General features: G+C 41.8%; 1 protein-coding gene across 1 annotated transcript in view; it reads left to right on the forward strand.

Moving 5' to 3' along the window:
- The window catches only part of SGK1 (serum/glucocorticoid regulated kinase 1), a 206,093-nt gene that overhangs the window by 91,849 nt on the left and 90,231 nt on the right, over positions 1-24,013 (forward strand). Inside the window, exon 2 of the mRNA XM_075862510.1 lies at positions 1,650-1,871. Coding sequence (XP_075718625.1) covers positions 1,650-1,871 — 222 coding nt within the window. The remainder of the gene's footprint in view (positions 1-1,649; positions 1,872-24,013) is intronic.

Consider the following 24,013-nt stretch of genomic DNA (forward strand, 5'->3'; position numbering starts at 1 on the left):
TTCTAACCCATGCCTCAGGGCTCGGAATAATTTAGTGAGAATTTGGTGATGATTGTAAAATACAATGAACTAGGTCTGACACATACTGCTGTCAGCTGTGCATCTGGATCTGATCACTCAGGATATAACTTTCAGCAGAGCATGTTTGCAAGGAACAATCCAAGTAAATCAACATATTCCAATTTCTATCAATGTTCGGATAATTTTTCCTAAAAAGAATGTAACCCTTGTGTTGAGTCACATAAAAAAAAATATATTTACTTATACGAAATATGTGAAAAATACCATAAAAAATTACTTCTTTTTTTTAAGGGGCGGAGTGCTAACCATAAATATGAAATATTACAAATAATTTATATCTATGATTTATTGCCAGAAGTGGGTCGCGTAGCAGGAATTTACTGCTTCTCTGCTTCTCATGCTACTATTTTTATGATGTGCAGAATATAACCTGCATTCTGCAAACATCAGAGATTAGCTTCTCGGTCAAGTTATAGAAAGACCACAGAGCAATTCTCCTCAGTGCAACTTTGATGAGAAGTGAGATATTTTTGTCTACACAGACTAGATTGTATATGTGACATGTTATGCCAAAAGGGACTTGGATTTTGGGAGAAGGTTCCAAAATCTACAATGGGGACTAAAATGATGAGTTATTTGTTGGTTTAGTCTAATTTATCCTGGGTGCCATGAGGCAAGAGTGTAGCATTCAGCTATCTATACACACAGTATAGTACAGTCATCATGTTTCTACTTACAATATGACGGTGCCCGTGCTGTAAAAGATATAGATTAACTCAAAAGTTATGTTTAAACTATACCATCTGTAATACCTGATTCCAAGTGGATTACCTGCCAAAGAAGCACGCCATACCAATGCTATGAGGCCTATGGCAGCGTTATTACTGAGAACTTTATATGTGTTATGTACTTATTGTGGTAGATGAAAGGGTTTCAATTCCTACATGTTTCTACATAACAGATGATATTCCCTTTCCTATGTAACTGATCCATCAGTTTTGAATGACAACATAAGTATTCAGTTTGGCCAAATTAAAGTTAGAGTAATGCAGACTCTTGAGTTGATCTACCAGTGAAGATTGCTTGGTCAGTGAGAAGATGACTTAATTTATGGCTCACTGTGGCCACTGGGCACCTGCCACCTGTATTCTCCTACATGCCAATAATGGGTATTTTCACTTTTCTAAAGGTCATTATTCAGCACAGTAGTTTGAGCCTAAACACATGGTTATATAAGGTTTGTTGTCACATATCAACAGAGTGTTTTGGCACAATTACTTATATTGGCATCTTCTGTTGGGACCATCAAAAGAATCAGGATCAACAGATTGGCTGACGTTGGCTACTGTACTCACTGATCTGGGAAAATTAGGTCTCCAACTACCGATGCCAATAAAGGTGAGTATAGCTAAAAAGGATCAATAATAGGGCTCAAGTCTTTGGTAGCCAGGTGGAGGTGATTTTTTTTGGGTTTTATAACCAAACTTACTTGATGGAGTAACGTATATTGATAGCTGTGTTAAAATACTTTCATAAACTCGTTTTTTATGTACCTTTTACATTCTATATAACAATCAAAAATAATAATACTGAGGGGCTGTAATTTAATCTTTATAATACTTCTCTAGGTAAGACGATGGATAAAGAAGCCGTCATCCAGCAAGGACAAACACCAGAATAAGCACTTGAAATATACACCTGGATCCACTGTGATGCATATTACACCTACGCAAGAGGATTCTGAGTTTTCACCATGTCAGAGTTACCTAGACGGCCATGCATTTGACAGTTACACAGCTTCTCAAGAATCACAGATGCACTACTGGGAAAGCCAAAGAAGCTGCAACACTGTAAGTTCTGTGCAGTTTGTAATTATAGTCTGCCAACAGCTCCTAAAGTAAAGGCCCAATAAAACTGAGCAATTTTTTCAAGATTCACTAGTTTCTGAGAAATCATAATGACCAACATTAAAGGATAAGACTATTGTTTATCGTTGATCTCTTGATCTCAGAAAGAACGAATCTAGTGAATTTGATATAAACCTAGTCTAATGCGACATTACTAGGTAATATCAGTTCATTAAATTATGACATTTAGATGTCTAAAATTTGCACACTATAACAATAATGAATATATATATACACATAAACACCACATATCAAAAATTATTCTAAGTAGGGTTTCTGTAGTCATATCATAAGAGATAGCCTAAAGGAATTTTCTCGTTTAGACACACCCGTTAATAATGACTATTTTAGGGTATTTCGAAGTAATAGACGGGATGCCTCCGATGAGGATTGTCCTTTATTACTCAGAGCAGAGCAGCCTTAGCAGTCAGTGCAGCCTCAGCAGTCTGTACTTAAAATCATTCTGTCCTTGTTATAATGGAAATCTGTTCTACCCACATTAACTTTCTGGTGATCATGTGATAGACTTGTGTTTATACAAAGCAGCCAATCTAAAGAGGCAGAGCTGCAGTGGGGAGGGAGAGAGCAGCAGCCTGAACCAATCATGAGACAGGGGGTGTGTCTTAGACTACCTCAGACTCTGTGTTTACACTGTTGCTGAGCTGTAGTCACAAATTAAAACTTTAAGCTCAATGGAGCCGAGCTAAAAAGAAGCCAAACAGCAATCACTGAGGAAAATAAATAACAGGTAAGCAGTCTATGTCAGACTACAAACCTTATCCGGCAAATCCTGCTTATTTCATTTTCAATGGCATTCCCCAATAATCTAATAAATATGTGGATAGCCAATTTTCTCCCTGAGGTTAGAGAGAAACAGAGATAGGATAGGATGAATTTTTACCTATCTGATATCTCTCCAGAGTTAAGTAGGACCAGAATTAGCTGGCAGGTGCTTATCTCCCTCTTTAGAAATATTCTAGACGAAATGTCCTTTTGACCAGCAGCTACATTTTCTTATGTCTATGGCCAGGTAAAGTACAAGCTAGAGAGTGGACAAACCGAAGATGACTATTTTAATTGTAGGTATAGATTTAATTAACATCAACACAATAATTATAAAACAAGAACATGATTACATCACAAGACGATGCAAATTATCAGGTCTAACTTGTAAGTAAACTACACATGACCATGAAATGGGGAAGTGACTGTGAAAAAAGTATTTTCACTCCTGGATTCTGTCTATTATTTCATCTGACAACAAGTTTTATGCTGTTTATCAAGTACATAAGTAGGAAGCAGACATTTCACTTGACTACATATAAGCATGCAGGGGCATAGCTAAAGGCTCATGAGAAGGGTGAAAGAATTCAGCTTGGCCCCCCTACCCCTCCCCAACACCACTATCACCAGACCCCTGAGCGCGCCTATGCCCAGCCACCTTGCCCAACAGCCCCCATAGTATAATGCCCCCACACAGTATAATGCTCCCATAGCTGCCCTCACACAGTATAATGCCCCCATAACTGCTCCATACCATATAATGCTCCCCATATCAGCCCCCACAGTATAATTCCCCACATAGCTGCCCCCATACAGTATAGTGCCCCCCCATATCAGCCCCAATACAGTATAATGCCCCCCATATCAGCTCCCCATACAGTATAATACCCCCATATCAGCTCCCCATACAGTATAATGCCCCCATATGAGCTTCCCATACAGCATAATGCCCCCAATATTAGTTCCTCATACAGTATTATGCCCCCCATATCAGCTCCCCATACAGTATAATGCCCCCATATCAGCTCCCCATGCAGTATAATGCCCCCTTAACAGCCCCCAATACAGTATAATGCCCCAATATCAGCACCCGATACAGTATAATGCCCCCCCATATCAGCTCCACATACAGTGTAACGTCCCCCATAACAGCCCCCAAACAGTATAATTCCCCGATATCAGCCCCCATGCAGAATAATGCCCACCATTTTATCAGCCTCCATGCCATATCAGGCCCCCATACAGAATAATACCCCCGCCATATCAGCTCCCATTCAGTATAATGCCCCCTGACATATCAACCCCCCCTACAGTATAATGTCCCCCCCGCCATATCATTCCCCATACAGTATAATGCCCCCTCCACCATATCAGCCCCACATTCAGTATAATGCCCCCTGCCATATCAGCACCCCATAGAGTATAATGCTCCCAAATGTGCATAATAGAAAAATAACATAATTACTTACCTATCCCCGTTCCCACGCTGGGTGGAGGATCCTTCGCCTCCTCCAATGTGTGCTATAAGTGACTCGGCTCAGACAGGCGCGATGATGTTGCTATATCGCGAGTGCCTGCGTCGAGTCGCTCAGGACACATTGAATGCTGGAGCAAGGAGCTGTCAGCTCCTTGCTCCAGCATTAAATGGAACCGGGACCTCGTGAGTGATTCGCAACCCCCGGAGGTCTTCACACGACCCCCCAGGGGGACGCGAGCCAGTTTGTAATGTCTTGTGTTGTATTGTGCAGTTTGCGGTGGAGAGAAGAGGTCGGCTGTAATTTAACGGGCCCCCCCTCTGCACCGCAAACACAGACAGCACAATACAACACAATACATTGAAAGACAACACAATACAACACAACACAATACATTACATTACAATACAGACTCTGCAGCTCACCTGGAGTCCTCCGCACAAGCTCTTCCACGCTGGCTGAAACGTCCCTCACGTGATGTCATGGTCACATGGTACACTAAGTGTACCATGTGACAGTAACCAGGAAGTGCCGGCACAGAAAATTTATTTAATCAGCATGCTGTATGGCAATGGGGGCCCCGTGGGTCCCTCAGGCTTAGGGGCCCGGTTGCAACTGCGAGCGCTGCGACCCCTATAGCTACACCACTGTAAGCATGGCTCATTTGCATGTATCTTTGTCATTTTTGTGTTCCAAACCAACGCCTTTAAGTTGGGCTTTTCCTTGCAATTTTGGGCCGTATTTGGAGGAGAAAATAAAATGTAGATCTCTTTTATGAGAAAGTGGTATAACCAAAAGCTACATAGCTTCAGTACACATTTAGACCTGGACCCTCTTCCTATCATAATGATCAAACTTTTTAAGAAATGTCTTGAAAATCCATGAGCTCTTTGCTTGTCTGTTGGTATTTAAGTAATTTGAGGTGTAGTCTTAGAGGTAAGATAAGAAGGATTGCTCATCTATTTTGTCTGTGTTGGGTAAAAGGCATGAACTACACCAGATACTATTATTTATTATACATATTACCAGTGGTGCCAGTCTGGCATACAGTATAACTTATGGTTGGTGTTTGAAAAATGTCTCCTGCATAAACTAAATGAGTATTTGCTTTCTCATAGTTCTGCTATAGCTCACATATATGAAGGGTAGTGGCGAGACTATAGCTGTAGTAAGTGGGATTAACCAGTATGTTACGGGTCTTTTTAGCTAGTGTACACCCCATGACAGTATTTTGATGGAAAAACATACACTAGATGCATGCCTTTTGGAGTCACGAGTTTCCTGTCTATAATGCATTGTTTAAAGTGCTAGTCAGTCATGCTAACACGGTATTTGCTAGATATGAGCTGAAACAGATGGTTTTCATTTACTGGGTTAGTTCATTTGTCAAGATGCAAGAAGAGATGAAGGAAGATTTCTAAGGTCCCGTGAACTTGCCAGCTGCAAACTGCTGGTGGGTACAAGGTGCTTACTGATCATATTTCATGCATTCCTTTGAGGTCTCTTTTAGAGTGAAATCCTTGATCTTTCAATAATTGGGCGCAGAATGGTTATAAATCTGACTGCAACCACATGTTAGTTCATCTCTAATGTAAAAAGGTCCATACTTAAAGCGTGAAATTCCAATTCCAGACATTGCATGTTGAACTATTGCTTGATAAAGAGTATTAGAAGTTGTCATTACATTATTTATGTTGAAAATTAACTTTGTTTTTTTTTAATCATACATCCCATAAATGAATATAATGCAGCTAGGGTTTTCACAACAATTATCTTTATTGATTAATAAAAGAACATACCCGGACAAACAGCAGATTACAGATGATCATGGAGGAAGAATCAGAAACTCAAACCTTATCTGCACTTTACTTATAGTATAATTTAATTCACAAGTCTCCAAAGATAAGGGCTATTTATCAAAACTGTCTCAGACGGGTTTCACACAAATGTAATACGGGCACATATCTGTGTCCTTATTACGGCCATAAATCCCAGCTTGACAGCAGATCTGTAAATAAAATGAAGTCCATATAGAAAAAAAGTGTTGAAAATAATAACCTGAAATAAAAAAAAGAAGGAAATCTGTACTTTAAATATAGGCAGTCAATAAGAATATATGAATTGCATAGCTCATGGTTAGTTGAGATCACAAGATCCTACATAAGGCCCCATGCACACGAACGTGTTTTTGCGGCCACAATTACCCCGAAAATCCACGGGAGAATTGCGGCCCCATTCATTCCTAATTGTTAAGATGAAATATCCAGTAAAACACTGCATCTGTATCCCCTTTAATCACTCTATAAGGGAAAAAAAAAGAAAAGATACCAGCCTTTGGTGCAATAATGTAACGGTTCCAGATAGTAAAAAATAACATACGTTTAAGACACTCACAAACATCCACAATAAACAGACATGTAGGTAAAAATCAAACAGAAACATGCCAAGGTCCAACACGTGACATAACTCGAGTTTTCTTCAGACGGCTTCCTCCGGGGCATGCCCACTACATGCTCATTTACATGCAGGTTTATGTGGATGTTTGTGAGTATATTAAATTCATGTTTTTTAATATCTGGAACCGTTATGTTAGGCTGGTCATCTTCCCATTTTTTTTTCCATATGGAGTGATTAAAGAGGATATTGTTTGAATGTTTTGATGAATATTTCATCTTAACGAATAATGGAGATCCTGCAAGTGGAATGTGTCTTCGACATCAGATGAAGGAGAAACTTAACTAAACTTTTTAATCCACATGTACAATCTTGTTATCTCAAGTAACTGTAAGAAGCGCAAATCATATATTCTTATTGACTGACCGCGGGTCTGATGACCCGAACTAACAGCGTCATAGGTCTGGCCGGGCTTTGCAGCTGTAATATGGGTGCAGAAATTGACTCGTTCTGATGGACTTGGGACATTCATGTATTACATGAATTTGATAAAGAAGGATTCATGTATAAAACTTAGCCTTTATTAGCTTTTAGTAAAAATAGGATATCAATTATATTTAGCTTAAGGTAACATACAAATCACTATTACATGGGCGGTTGCTTGGGTTGCGTTCTCTTTGTTTTAACAGTGGTTTGTATTTGGATATTTTCAGGGAATGCACAGTGGTGCCTTAGTCACCTCCTATTAAACAAGCCTATAGTATTTAACTGACTTGCCCCAGTCTTGAGACATTGACATGGCTCGCCCTGCCGAAACACAAATGACCCTGTCATGCCGCTAATCCATATGTCTACCTGATGAGTCAAACCTATCTGGCGAAACGCGTATGTGTCCAAGTAGTTAGCGTGAGGGTTAATTATAGGAAGCTAGGGTTAAATTCCTGTGGTATTTGGGTCGTTCTTTTAAGAATGAATGCCCAGCTTAATACCAAAGCCAGGACAAGCTATGACAATGTCTCAAGACTAGGGCACTGTGCACTCCCTGAAAATACGTAAATACAAACCACTGTTAAAACAAAGAGAACGCAATCCAAGCAACCGTCCATGTAATTGTGATTTGTATGTTACCTTAAGATAAATAGAAGTGTTATTCTATTTTTACTAAAAGCTAATAAAAGCTAAGTTTTATATATTAATCCTTCTCTATCAAATTTGAGTATCAATTAAGATGGAATAACAGGAACCAGCCCGTTGTACTAACTTTGGGATATTCATAAATGTATTACATGAACCGCCATTCAGCTGAATAGCTGCCATGTAACACTGCATTTGCCTTGCAGTGGCCTCGCTGGCCAAATCATCTCCCTGCAAAATTGTCTGTTTGCCATGGATCTTGGGAGCAAGATTTGCATATATCAGCGGATTGCTGTGGCAGCCCCCATATTCAAGGGCCTCTCCGGGGTGAGACAACCCCTTAAGAAATGAAAGTTGAGCTATGGTTGGTTACTATGGGCAATAAGGTCAGCTTTTCTGTTAGACAGTTTTTATAAATGAGGCCCACTATTTCCTAGGTATAGAGACTTCTTGCTAGGCTACCAAATGTACATTAGCACGAACTAGGGGACAGATGGAAAGGAATATGATTGTAGGATCAGACTACGCAGGGTTTGTTTGCAGTTTATTAATATGAAGGCCTATTAGTCTAGATAGGAGCCCAACACAAAATGTTAAAATAATATATAGGTGGACATAACAAAAGGCTTTAATAATTTATACCAAACATAAATGTCATTATATAACACACTCATTCATATACTAGACACAGAGGCATTATAAGATGTTATTATAACAATGCCAGTAAGGATCAGATCTAAACCTGCAAGTGACTACGTGTAGAGCCACATGTACAATATGTAGTCCCATTGTAACTCATATCTTTCCAAAATAATTCTAGGAAACTTCAGTTTTGTAGGTAAACCCTCTTTGCAGCAAATCTGAGACACAAATCAGTAAAATTATATAAAAAAAAGAATGTAATATTTAAATTTAGCGAGAAAAGCATGTTAACATTGTATAAAAATGCATGTCATTTACAGAGCTGCACGTTCACCTAGTTCCTATTATTGTTCAAGTTTCTAAGCATTAAAAGCTAAGAAAAATGAATTCTCACACACTCACAGATTCTGCAGTTTCACGGCTTCTTTTCAGATATACCCTATTATTAAACTTATTTTCAAATTCTTGAGTTTACCCACATACATTTGTCCTACTAAAGGGGTGATATGTGAAATGTAAAATCTGGAGACATGCAATACATCCCAATACAGAAATATGAAATTGGTGAAATAATACGAATGTGACTGCATTGAAAACTTTATGGGGGAAGGAAAAAATAAATACAGCAATCCCACAATCGTTTTGTTGTTTTTTGTTTTTACAGCATTTACTATGTGGTATAAATGACATGTTCACTTCATTCTGCGGGTCGACGTAATTACGGCAATACCAAACAATTTATTGTATGTCTCTCTCTTGTCTCCCTCAAAGGCTATGTAAACCTTTGAAAGTGTTTTTTTTTAATTTATTTTTTAAAACAGGTCAGTCAGTGTGTTTGGTGAGACTTTCAAATTAGGCTTCGTTTACATCTGCATCGGGGCTCCGTTCATGGGTTCCGTCTGAGCTTTCCGTCAGGGGAACTCATGAACAGAATACAAGCTGAAACAAACAGAAACCAAAGGTTTCCGTTTGCATCCCCATTGATTTCAATGGCGACGAATCTGGAACAAATGGTTTCCGTTTGTCACCGTTGTATAAGGGTTCCGTCGTTTCGCCGGAATGAATAGCGCAGTCGACTACGGTATTGATTCTGTCAAAACAACGAAACCTTACACAACGGCGACAAACGGAAACCATTTGCACCGGATCCGTCACCATTTAAATCAATGGTGATGCAAACCTATGGTTTCCGTTTGTCTCAGTTTGGTTTCCGTTCATGGGTTCTCCTGACGGAAAGCTCAGATGGAACCCATGAACGGAGCCCCTACTCAGATGTGAACTAAGCCTTCGTTTTTATTAAAAAAAAATAACTTTTTGAGATACAGCTGCTCTGTATCCTGTATACAGGGGTTGCAGAGATGAGGGCTCTCTACTGCATGTCTGGTGGACTTGTCCCAGAGTACACCACTTTAGGGTACGCTTCTATTATTTCATGCAATCAATAACTCACGTCTCCCTCAGTAAATCCCCCTGGGAGGCATTACTAAAAAAAAAAAACAGTTCTCGATATCCCTAAGAATACTCAAAAATGAATCTCATTTATGTTTCTGGCTGTCAGAATCACGATAGCGGGAGCATAGAAGTCTCTTTTGATTCGCCTAAATTGTGTGAAACTGAAATTGTCATGGATCATGGTTACTGAGAAACTTTGGAGTATTTGTCAGGATAGGGTAAAATTGTATGAGAACATTTGGCCCCCTGGATAAAATACTCAGCGAACATGAGAGTAATCTCTGCTCCACCTTGATTGTGTGGTGGACGCTTACACTATTTGTGCTCTCCCTCAGTTAGGACTTATGATTTCAGAGAGATCTGAGACAATTCTTAACCCTTATACCAAAAAGAGTTATAGCCATTAGAAGCATGGGTTGAAGTGAGAACTGCAAGTATATTCATCTCTCACTTCAACCTGCTCTAGTTATGGCCGGATGGTAGCTAGAGATGCTTAGATTTCAAACAAGCACTGGATCACAGCACTAGCTGCGACCTAGCCTGAGTTACTGCCATTAGTGGCATGGACGTATCAGATACTTCCTTGGCTACTTAAGTGCTTTTCTGCCAGGACGTATGGGATACGCCCTTGGCAGGGAATGGGTTAAAGCTTATGGCTACCTTTGACATGGAAAACAAATATTCTACATATGTCAGTGGCTACTTTGAATAAAAAAATAAATATATATAGATAAAGATATAAAGATAAAAGATAAAAAAAATAACCATTCTCTATTTAACTTTTATCCACAACATAAAAATCTACATTCTGAGTGAACATTAAAGCCAAATGTTTACCATGTCGGTTAGTTTATCACATGTAACATTCCTACACACTATAAATACTGTCTTTATCATTGAATGGCCTTAACTTTGTATATTTCCATGCATATAAAGTAATGCATGTTAAACACTGGTAAGTTCAATGTCCTTGCTGAAGTAATCAGGTTGGATAATTCACATACAGCTGCTGTATGCTAAACAACCTCTACTCCAGCAGAAACTTATCATATTATGTGGGAGAACAATGATACATTGAAAATTTCATTCAGATATTATTATGAAATACTTTGTAACCATTATGGTTGTGGTAAGTTAGCAGTGACTCCTGGCGGGTTTAACATTGGTGTAATCGCTATCACTATAATGTTTATTAGGGGGCATCTACATTTTCGATCTAGCACTAATAAACACACCACCAAATTGGCACAAAAAAGTTATACATGAAGTCACAATTTAATCCTGCTACTTTGATCATGGGGACTGCAAATACTATATATTGTTATACACAAAAAGGGCTCCTCTTGCAAGTGGTATAAAGGGTTAGATGCTATAAGCGTAAAGCATACTACCAGAATAATCTATTAGAAAGGCACTCCTAGATAAGCATTTTATACACAGGGAAGAACAAGGAGTATAGAAGCCATATGATAAAATAAACCTTTATTACATAAGTTATACACATAACACAGAAGAATTTAAAAAAAGGTACAGTTGGAAAGAGTGACTCTGAAATTTCCAATGCAGAAGGGCAGGCTCAGTTAATCAGGTATAATAATACAGGAAGGTTACCATTAGCATGTGTGAACAGGGGCAAACATAGATACTAAAGAGCATGACATGATATAAATGTACAGGAATACAAAATAGAAACACAGTGTAATGCATGTGCGAGTCTCTAAGTCGTATCCTATAGTAAGCAATGTAAGGCAGTCAAAATTCAATCTCATGATTTGTAAAGTTTGCAAGTATAACCCAAATGCAAAAGGGTATCTTACCCATAATGAAGTGTATTTGGAGCCTGACGGACGTATGGAAAACCCCAACACGCGTTTTGCGGTGTGCTTCCTCAAGGAGTATACAGTGTCTGGTGCAGGGCAGCCTTAAATGCTGTAGAGAACAGGTGTATGCGATATCACCTGATCAAAGGAGAGTGCAGCACATATCTCCCGCCGACAACCGGATGCGAGGCATGCCCCACTTCCAAGCCCCAGCGCCGTAGCGCATATCCAGGGTCCCCGACGCGTACAGGGACCCCGGACATGCGCAGTGCGCTACAAGGGCGGGAACGGGGCGTCAACACAGCGGTGACGAACGGGAGAGACACGCCTCTCATTGGACGAGGGACACGACGGAAAGGTAAGAGAATCCTATAGGTCAGTTTTATGTTCTGAGTGAATATCATATGTGTTGTGTCAGTTTACAATTCTATGAGAAACAGGGAGTGTATGCATACACGAATAGGAGTGAATGCATAAGTAATCGTGATCAAAGAAGGAAGACACAGTGATTAAACCTTCAGACAAGGGGGGGAACATCGTGGTCTGGCCAATGGCTAAATACGAAAGGGAAGCCCTGAGACAATTACGTGATAAACATACTTACGCCAAATTGACTCACAGTCCGTTGCTTTCTTTTTCTGTAGAATTAACCTATATTCTCAGCAAGGTCCTGGATAAGGGACTTATCCCAAAGAAAATCTATGAGGGACTCTTGATCAATGAGCCTAAGATCCCAACGCTTTACTTTCTGCCTAAGGTTCACAAGAGTCTTGTGGACCCCCAGGACGTCCGATCGTGTCAGGTATGGGTGGTCTCTGCGACCCAATATGTAAATTTATAGATTATTATCTCAAACCTTTGGTCGCCGATCTGCCCTCATACATCAAAGACACGACGGAAGTCCTGGGTAGGTTAGATGGTATTCAAATCGAGTCTGACATGTTTCTCGTTACGGCAGACGTTGAGTCTCTGTATACATGTATACGACATAGTGACGGTTTGGAGGCGGTCCGCTTCTACCTGGGGACCAGCAAATGGGATGGCGAAATGTGTGATCTTATACTGGAATTGCTTCAGTATATCCTGACTCACAACTTCTTCGTGTTTAAAGATCACTTCTACTTACAGACCAGGGGCACTGCCATGGGCGCGGCCTGCGCGCCATCCTATGAAAACCTGTTTCTCGGCCTCTGGGAGAGGCAGGTTTTTCTTGGGGATGGTGCCCGGGCCGCTGAACATGTGCAGTGCTGGCTTCGGTACATTGATGACATCCTTTTTATATGGCAGGGTTCCGAGTGTGAACTGGTGGAATTCATGCGGCAATTGAATCTGAATTCTGTCAATATTAAGTTGACCTATAAATCACACAAACAACAAATAGATTTTTTGGACATACAAATCTTTACTGATTGTGATGGATTCCTTCAGACTGATGTCTTTCGGAAGTCCACATCAGTAAATTATTTGCTGCACACCACCTCTTTTCACACTCGGTCCACTGTCAGAGCCATCCCGGTTGGGCAGTTCCTCAGGATGAAGCGGATCTGCTCCACCGATAGACTCTTTGAGCGACAGTCAGATGACCTAAAATACAGATTCACAGATAGAGGATACAGCACACGCCTCATTAAATCAGGCTATAATAGGGCTCGAAGAACTCCGCGTCTCGAGCTCTTACAAAACAAAAGTCATCCCACTGTCGATAACCAAACTCGTTTCATCACGACATACAACAATAAATGGGATAAAATGAGGTCTATTTTAGCACAACATTGGCCCATTCTAAGGTCAGAACCAGCCCTAGTAAAGAGCCTATCGCTAAAACCTATGATGACAGCTAGGAGGAGTAAAAATCTCAAGGACCTCCTGACCAAAAGTCATTATGTACCCAAAACTGTCAACCCATTTGGTGCACGGGAACCCATAACTGGATGTTACCCGTGTGGTGACTGTGTCGCATGCCCAAATATTAGCAGAGCTAATGACTTTAAGACAACAGATGGCAGTAAAACATTTATAATCAGAGACTATATCTCTTGTAGTACTACATACGTTGTATACTATGCCCTATGCGGCTGGCCAAAAATTTATGTGGGCCTAACATCTCGACAGTTGAGGATACGCACTAGGGAGCACGTCAGGGATATTATTGGAGCTAAGAAAATCAGTGACCTAAGACAACTAAAAACATTGCCTAGACATTTTAAAGAATGTCATGGTTGCAGCCCAAGATCCCTTATGATTCGTGGTATTGATCGTATACATTGTGGCATCAGAGGGGGCGATTTGAAGAAGGTTCTGGCCCAAAGAGAATGTATGTGGATTGTGAAGCTGGGTTCTATGGTGCCAAATGGCCTTAATGAACAACTGAATTTTGCATCCTTTCTATAAATTTCCTCCTAGTATCCTACCACCTTCTGTTCTTGCTTTTAATTTATTTTTAACATGTGTCTTTTACTGTGTCACTTAGGTACTTATTTAGTCTGGCAGCCTTTATTAGATGCGAATTCCAAACCTAGAGCCGGATCCTGGTCGAAGCATTGATGGAGAGGAAAAATCTGTTGTGTATAGTGTCACCAATTCCTTTTTATGCTCTATGATGTATTGATAATAGTCCCCTTCTCTTAGGGCATGTTTCTACTTTTTATGATAGCGTATTTTCCACCATTTTATGTATTGAGATAATGTATTTCTCACTTTCTCTTTTTATCTATTTCTCTAGTTGGCCCCATGTGTACAATTTATTATTGGAAACATTCGGCCTCACCCACTAATTATAAATGCTTGTTGTTCACTTACCCTGTACAATTATGGGGTATCAATATGATGTAGTTTTATTTGTGAATCTTATCTTGTTACATTGTGCATAAAATTTGTGTTCACATGTTCGTAACTGAGTCAGCGGTAATCACTGTATACCCACATATTCAAGACACTCTATCTCTTCTGTGAAGGGAGTACAATGTGTCTTTCTTCTTTGATCACGATTACTTATGCATTCACTCCTATTCGTGTATGCATACACTCCCTGTTTCTCATAGAATTGTAAACTGACACAACACATATGATATTCACTCAGAACATAAAACTGACCTATAGGATTCTCTTACCTTTCCGTCGTGTCCCTCGTCCAATGAGAAGCGCGTCTCTCCCGTTCGTCACCGCTGTGTTGACGCCCCGTTCCCGCCCTTGTAGCGCACTGCGCATGTCCGGGGTCCCTGTACGCGTCGGGGACCCTGGATATGCGCTACGGCGCTGGGGCTTGGAAGTGGGGCCATGCCTCGCATCCGGTTGTCGGCGGGAGATATGCGCTGCACTCTCCTTGGATCAGGTGATATCGCATACACCTGTTCTCTACAGCATTTAAGGCTGCCCTGCACCAGACACTGTATACCCCTTGAGGAAGCACACCTCGAAACGCGTGTTGGGGTTTTCCATACGTCCGTCAGGCTCCAAATACACTTCATTATGGGTAAGATACCCTTTTGCATTTGGGTTATACTTGCAAACTTTACAAATCATGAGATTGAATTTTGACTGCCTTACATTGCTTACTATAGGATACGACTTAGAGACTCGCACATGCATTACACTGTGTTTCTATTTTGTATTCCTGTACATTTATATCATGTCATGCTCTTTAGTATCTATGTTTGCCCCTGTTCACACATGCTAATGGTAACCTTCCTGTATTTTTATACCTGATTAACTGAGCCTGCCCTTCTGCATTGGAAATTTCACAGAGTCACTCTTTCCAACTGTACCTTTTTTTAAATTCTTCTGTGTTATGTGTATAACTTATGTAATAAAGGTTTATTTTATCATATGGCTTCTATACTCCTTGTTCTTCCCTGTGTATAAAATACTATATATTGAACTGAAATAAATTATTAATTATGAAATAGGACATAAACGATTGTTATAGCTATCATATAAATATTATTGCATGTATAATAGGTATGATTGTGTAACACCCGGTGCTCCCAGCCGCTTTATACTTACCTCTCCACGACATCCTCTGGCTCCTGGCCAGTGCTCGTTCCTCGCTCGGTCTCATTGGCCTTGGTCTCACTCGCTGCCGTTCTCATCCTGCATTTTTTGACCCTTCCTCACTTAATGGGCCAGGGTGCATCAAATTCCAACCAGCTTTGCCAGGGTATAAAAAGTTACATCCCTTTCCTATACTTTGCTGAACAATTAGTTTGTAAGCAATCAGACACCCTGCTGATCGTTTGCTTGGATTTTCCGTGTTTGGCTCTGCCTGTACCTTTGCCAAGCCTTTGTCTGCCCCCACCTCTTGCTTGTTACTCGGGACAAACCTCTGCCTCCTGCTTTGACCTTTGGCACTACCAACCGTGAGTGCTCGCCTACCGCTTGCCATGACCTATGCTATACCTGCCATTCTCTGCATAGTTTTTTTTGTTTATTAATTCTTCAGGTTTTTACGGTCGTGTAGATACCTAATATGTGTAGGTTTTTTGCATTTATGTAATGTATGGTTTAATAAAATATATTTTATGCAAAATAATGCCCTATTTTTTGGGAAATTGTTTTATTTATTTATTTTTGTATCTTTTTTTTAATCCCATTAACCCCATAAAGATATTTCACATACTAGTACATGACAGCCGTTAAGGGGAAATATGGATCGGGCTAACGAGCAGAGCGCGCTCCATAATCTGCGGGTGACAGATGAGTTATACAGCTGACACCTCACTGCAATGGGCTGAATCAAAGATCACTTTGATTCCGCTTGTTTAACACTTTAAATGCCGCGGTCAATCGCAACCGTGGCATTTAAATTGTCAGAATCAGAGGGGCGCCCCCCTCCAAAGCGCCATCGCCACCCCCCACGAAGTGGGGGACAATGGTTGTTATGGCAGCCTGGGGGCCTAATGAAGGTTAGTATTGCAGTATATCATGCACGCGATCCAATGATCGCTAGTTCAAGTCCCCTAGGGGGACTAATAAAAAAAAATGTTAAACAAAGTTTTTTATAAAGTTCCCCAAAAATTTTTTCCGAGAGCAATGTTAAAAAAAATAAAAGTTAACATAACTGGTATCGCCACATCTGTAAAAGTCCGAACTATCACAATATAGCATTGTTTAACCCGAAACTATCACAATATAGCATTGTGAACACCGTAAAAACATATATATGTATAAGACAAGCAAATTGCTACTTTTTTGGTCATCTTAGCTCTCCAAAAAAATATCATAAAAAGTGATCAAATAGTCGCATGTACCACAAAATGCTATTGGTGAAAACAACAGCTATCCTTGCAAAATTTAGGCCCTCACACCGCTAAATTGATGGAACAATAAAAAGTTATGGCTCTCAGAATATGGGGACACAAAACATTTTTTTTTTTAGCAAATAGTTTTATTTTTTTTAAAAAAGTGGTAAAACAAAACATATAAATTTGGCATTGCCGTAATTGTATCAACCCGTAGAATAAGGTGAATATGTAGTTTTTACCGCCTGATGGATTCTGTAAAAACAAAACCCTCAAAAAAATGGCATAAACTTCTGGAGCGGAAACTCCGGCCACAGCGCCGGGGATTCCGCTTCAGAAGTCCCTGACGTCACTGTGTCCATATATGGACAGTGAAGTCAGGGACATCTCCTGGAGCGGAAACACTGACCACAGCGCTGGGGATTCCGCTTCAGAAATCCCTGACGTCACTGTGTTCATATATGTAAAGTGAAGTCAGGGACTTCTCCTGGAGCAGAATCCCCAATCCCCGGCCACAGAGTTGCCGAAGCTGTGCCTGGGGATTGGGGATTTCACTCCTACAGGGATCAAAAAAACACCCTCCTCCTCCTCTTCACATGCACAAGAGGAGAGAGCGAGCGACGGAAAACATTAAAATGATGGCCGTGTATTACCCGGCCCCATAGACTTCTATGGGAGCCGAGCAGCTGGGAGAATGGCAGAAAATAGGGCATGTCCCATATTTTAACGGCCCGGTTTACTGGGCCATCAAAAAATCGGTCGTGTGAATAGACCCATTTGGGGTCTATTGTTCCTACTGAGGCTGTGTGACAGCCGTTTTTTGAATGGCCGTCACACAGCCGGGAGACCCTGTCGTGTGAATAGCGCCTTACTGAGAAGACAGCTCAGGGGTATCCAGGGCTGACTTCAGAGGGATTCCTCGGTCTTTGAGTGGGCCGTATTTGGAGTTGGGGCTGCCCTAGGCACATTTAGTGGTGACCCTCCCCGATAATGCCGCTTTTCCCCTGCAAAAATCGCTAAACATGCTAATTGTTGCGGGTATTACCTCCCCAATGAATTCAATCGGGAAAACCTGCAACTGAAAACCAGAAATCCCGCAGCATAAATTGGCATGCTGCGGATTTAAAGAAAAAAAACGGACCGCAGGTCAATTTATGAACGTTTTTTTTGTGGATTTTTTTATACAGCGTGTGGATGAGATTTGTTCAAGTCTTATCCACTTTCCTGCTACTGTATTAGGCCCCATGCACACGACCGTAAAAAACCTCCGTTTTTGCGGACCGCAATTGCGGTCCGCAAAAACGGACCCATTCACTTTCATTGAACACTGACACCTTTCCGTAGCACTACGGAAGGGTGTCCGTGCCGTGGAAATGTTCCGGGAATTATGGAACATGTCCGTTCTTTTGCATTTTGCGGGCCGTGCTCCCATACTTTGTATGGGAGCACGGCCCGAAAATGCGGCTGTCAGTCAGCGGCCGGCCGTGCCCGCAATCGCGGGCCGTGATTGCGGGCACGGTCGTGTGCATGGGACCTTACACTGCGGATTTTTGCGCAATGATATCCGTTGCGGAAAATCCGTAGTGTTTAAGCTATATGGGAACTTACCCTAAATAAAATGCTCAGTGCTACCCCATTAACATTCCCTCCCCTGCCCCCCACATGAACACTGGGTTCCATTTCTCCTATTATTGATCAGGTCACAGTTTATTATTTTTTAGAAAAAAAAAAACACTCCTGCGGCCCCCTTTCCCGACTGGAGAAAATTACGCCCCACCGGTTACATTAGTACATAGTCCTCAAATCCAACGTAGTCAAATAGCCGAACCTGTAAAAAAAAAAATAAACACAATAAAAACGATTAGTAACACTAATACGTAAAAAAGCAAAAACATCATAATACTTAGCATCCTGGGTCTGTGACATTAAACTGAGGATTGACAGCTCTAAGCTGTCATTGGTTAGTTTACATCACATGGTCCCAGGTTACCTCAGTTCACTTTTAAAAGTAGGCCAATGAAATTAGTTTTCTGGCCACCACGTGATGTAAACTAACCAATGACCAATGCTTAGAGCTTTCACTGCTTAGTTTACTGAGCCTTTTAAGTGCTGCAGGATCAACGGAGCTGCGCCAGAATTGTGGCGCATCTTGGGTGCATGGGCCATTATAAACCTAGTGCGGGGACTCCTTCAGATACAGAGGAGTCTCCACACTGGGAGTTACTAGCGTCGGCAGGACTTACCAATAACGTTTTCCTTGATGCAGGCCTGGTCTTTTCTGATCAGGCCTGCTCCAGCAGAACGACGGCAGGCGATCCGATGATGTTATCGCGCCGCCTGCGCCACAAGAAAGCCGGCGAATGATGAGGAAGGGAACTGATAATTCCCAAGCCTCACCGGCGCTGTTTTCCGCGTTTTGAATCTGTTTTTCACTTGGTGAATTTTATTTGTCAATTTTATTGGTCCCAACCCATTAAAAACACCCACAGGAAGGTCACATGATCTCCTAGTCACCATTTTCTCTTGCTTTCATAGTATAGAGACCTTTGTCTGATCCCTCAGCTTCTTTGCATTGGTTTCTGGCTTTTTCTCTGCTATTTTTTACTTGCTATCATGTCCTCACAACCATTAAACCGTGCACTGCAGCGTTGGCTAATTTGTCGGCAATTCGGACAGAAATCACAGATGTTGATGCCCTCAGTAGATAGTTACGAAGGATAGAAAGAAAAAGTTTAGTATTTACGATATCGGCGCCAGGCTGGTAAGAATAATGATGATGAGAGGTGATATATTGGTGATATCCCATATTTTGCTAGTGTCAGCACCTAAATTAATAATGAATTGCCGTTAGTCAAAATAACTCTTTTACATTGCGAGGTTTTGAGCAATGTCTTATTTTTTTATTTTTTTTATTTTTTATTTTTAACCTCATAATGTAAAAGAGTTATTTTGATAGCTGGCAATTCATTATTAATTTAGGTGCCGACGCTAGCAAAATATGGGATATCACCAATATGCTACAATATAAACATATTTTTATGATATTTGATGTCGATCCTCATACCCTACAATATATATAAAGTGTCTATGACAATTCACTACTTTATGCATATGAACTGTTTACCAATTATTTATTATTTTTTTCTTTTAAATCACAAAGTATCAACTTTTAAATATGCTTTATTATGTTCAAACAATAGGAAACAAAAAAACATGATTTTTACTGCCAAAAAATATGAAATAAGACATAACTAACATGACAAAATGTGTTTTTATGACAGTTGGCAATTCATTATTTATTTATATATTGTCATCCTATTTGAGTATTTATTTGTTCAAATGTTCACTGTCTTATCAAATGTCGTTGACTTTAAACATGTGGAAACTGAATCTGTCATTTTTAATCACTAGTTCATATAGAATAAGTGTTAAATAAGTGTTCCTCCTCCCTCCTCCCTTCCCGTACTTTTTCAAAATACGTGAAACAATGCCTTTACACCAGTCTTCCCCGGACTTTTCCCATTATATAACTAAGCACTATACATGTGCAAACATGTACAACAGACCTGATGAAGGGACCGGTACGGTCCAGAAACACATCGTCCATTGAATAAAGAAAAAATTCCTTCTCAAGAAAAAACTATCTCTCATCATCATTATTCTTACCTGTCTGGCACCGATACCGTAAATACTGCCCTTTTTCTTTTTACCCTTCGCACCAATTTGATTCCTGTAAGGAGGATCCTTCCTCCCAGGGAATGCAGTGGGTGGCAGCCGGCTTCGACACAGAGCAACACAGATCTTTAAGGAGCGCCATCTCCCGTTATTATCTTCAAACTCCCTATATGCCCTGTAGATAGTGTCACAGTGCGCCCTGTTGATAGTGCCACACAGCCCCTTGTTTGTAGTGCTACACAGTTCCCTGTAGGTAGTGTCACACAGCCCCCTTGTAGGCAGTGCCACACAGCCCCTTGTAGGCAGTGCCACACCCCCTGTAGATAATGCCACCCAGACCCCTTGTGGATAACACCCCCCAAAGATGGAACCCCCCCTTCCCCTGTAGATAGCACCACTGTAGCTCTCTGTAGGAGCGGAATGCCTCTGGCAGGAGATTACACTCCTAGGGAGAGCCACTGACGTCTCTGTCCATATATGAGCAATGCTCTGGTCGGGGATTCCGCTTCAAGAGGGGCCCCTGACGTCACTGTCCATATATGGATAGTGAAGTCAGGGGCTTCTGATGGAACAGAATCCCCGGACAGATCTTCGGCAACGCTCTGGCCAGGGATTCCACTTTAAGAGTAACCCCTGATGTCACTGTCCATATATGGATAGTGACGTCGGGGGATTCATCTGTAGCGTAATCCCCAGCCAGAGTGTCGGTAAGGCTCTGCCTGGTTATTCCGCTTCAAGAAGAGCCCTTGACATCACTGTCCATATATGGATAGTGACCAGGGCCGGTTTTAGACAAAGTGTGGCCCTGGGCATGGTTAAAAGTGGGGCCCCAAAAGCTGAATTAGGGCATGTTCGCATCTGCATAGGGTTTCCATCGATGACTTCCGTCAGACTTTTCCATCAGGGGAACCCATGAACGCAAACCAAACGTAAACCATAGCTTCATACCACTATACCAGATTAAATAATGCCCCCATAATGTTACTGAATAATACCGCCACACCATAACCACATAGTGACTGAAAAAAAACCCGCTATACAAAGACCAATATTACCACCACATAGTGATCATATAATGGTAGATGCCAGTTATACACAGGAGCTCTGCAGATGATATAAGTGATTACAGCACATTTATATCTAGTTACTCATAGGTGATGTTTTCTCTGATTAGTGTCGTTCACTTTCCCTTTGTTTCTCCATCCGGCCCAGACCACTGAGACGACTTATTCCAGCCACGACTCGTCTCTGCAGAATTTGACACACAGACATGTTGTTTTCTTGCTTTTCAAGCACCCTCCACACCTATACCCCATCCTCTAAACAAACTCATAATCGACAGCGCCCCAGATGGTAATAATGATACCTTAGTGCTCGACACAACAAAGTGTCCATCAGTAGCCGTGCCCCCTTTGTGTCCCCCACAGTAATAATGCCCCCTTTGTGCCTCCTGTAGATAGCACCACACACAGCCCCCTGTAGATAGCGCCACACACAGCCCCTGTAGATAGCGCAAGTCCCCCCTTATATATAGTGCCACACAGCCCCCTTAGTAGATAGTGCCACACAGCCCCTCTTTTCCATATAGTGCCTCACAGCACCCCTCCCTTGTATATAGTGCCACACAGTCTCCCTTGTATATAGTGACACACCCCTTGTATACAGTGCCACACCCCCTTGTATATAATGCCACACAGCCCATCCTTGTATATAGTGCCACACAGCCCCACTTGACTATAGTGCCATGCAGCCCCCCTTGTATATAGTGCTACACAGCACATCCCCCTTGTATATAGTGCTACACAGCCCCCCTGGTATATAGCGCTACACAGCCCCACCTTGTATATAGTGCTACACAGCGCCTCCCCTTGTATATAGTACTACACATCCCCCCTCAATTTGTATATAGTGCTACACAGCGCCCCCCTTAAATATAGTGCTACACAGCCCCCCTTGTATATAGTGCCACACATCCCCCTTTTATATAGTGCTACACAGCGCTCCCCCCTGTATATTGCCACACAGCCACCAAAAAAAAAAACACATTTGTACTTACCTTGCCCTGTTCCCATCACAAATGGAGTAATGCACATCCTGCGGACAAGACGCATGTGCAGACCAGCGTGATGCAGTGACATCATTACGCCGGCCTGCGGAGGGATTCTTCCCAGAGCCTTATAGGTTAAAGGCCTAACGTGGCCTAAAGCCTATAATATTCACTTGTATCAGCATCCAGAGGACGAAGATGCAAGTGAATTTGGCTGTCACTAGCACCGGTGGCCCTCTCCGATGCTAGCGATACCACCGGGCATGACGGGGACCCGTGCCTCCCGGCCTATAAATGTTTGCTCGGCCCAGTATGACCCCCCCCAATGCAGGCCCTGATAGCGACATCAGGGGCTTCTCCTGGAGCGGTATCTCCGGCCAGAGCGTCGACAACGCTCTGGCCGAGGATTCCGCTTCAGGGGGAGCCCCTGAAGTCACAGTGAAGTCAGGGGCTCCTCTTGAAGCGGAATCCCCGGCCAGAGGGATTCCACTCCTACAGGGAGCTACAGTGGATGTGCCATCTACAGGGGGTGCCATCTACTGGGGGGTGCCATCTACCCGAGGTGCTATCTACAAGGGGGCTGTGTGGCACTACCTATAGGGGGTTGTGTGGCACTACCTACAGCAAAAAATCTCCTCCTCACATGCACATGCTGTGAGGAGGAGGAGAGAGCGAGCGGCAGTCTGAGGAGCGCTGGTGAAGCGCATCCTCCCCCACCCCTCTGAGTGACCAAACTGCTGGTCGGTCAGGTCACAAAGTACAATTTTTAAGGAAAAAAAAACTATGCTGCAGCCGTCCCCTCCTGCTGGATGCCCAGGGCACTGTACCCCCAGTGCCTAGTGGCAAATCCGGTCCTGGTCTTTGATCGCGTCACCGAGTTTCCAGAAAGTGGAGATCCCTTTGATCATGCAACGATCAAAGGGTTAAACAGCTGGGATCAGAAAGTTTTCCGATCCCAGCTGTGCTCAGGAAGCTTCTCTAATATCAGGAGCTGTAAGTTACAGCTCCTGCTTAGAGGATATGCGCTCTCAGCGTCTTCTGCAGCGACGCCAAAAAGGTGTCGCTTTAGACTAAGGACCTGCGCCACCTGCCGTCAAAAGACAGTGGGCAGTCGTTAAAGGGTTAAGGGATATGTACACTATTTTTATGGTTCCAGTGCAATTTTATAAAGAAACTGCACGGTCAGACTACACAGGGTTTGTTTGTAGTCTTGTAACAATGGAGATACATAGGTCTGCATAGGAGCTGCATACACAAAATAGTAGGACATTTTTAGTTAGGACTATTTGCAAAGCTGCTTTATTTTTATTAATTTAGAAGCAATGAAGCGGCAACAAAAATGTTTGCAAAGGTTTACATACCCGTTAGCCTGCTATTTTCTATAAATGAGACTCAATGTGAAAAAATTAAAAAGACAAAAATGTAA

The sequence above is a fragment of the Rhinoderma darwinii genome, chromosome 4 (genome assembly GCF_050947455.1).
Source record: "Rhinoderma darwinii isolate aRhiDar2 chromosome 4, aRhiDar2.hap1, whole genome shotgun sequence".
In the NCBI taxonomy this organism is placed as follows: domain Eukaryota; kingdom Metazoa; phylum Chordata; class Amphibia; order Anura; family Rhinodermatidae; genus Rhinoderma; species Rhinoderma darwinii.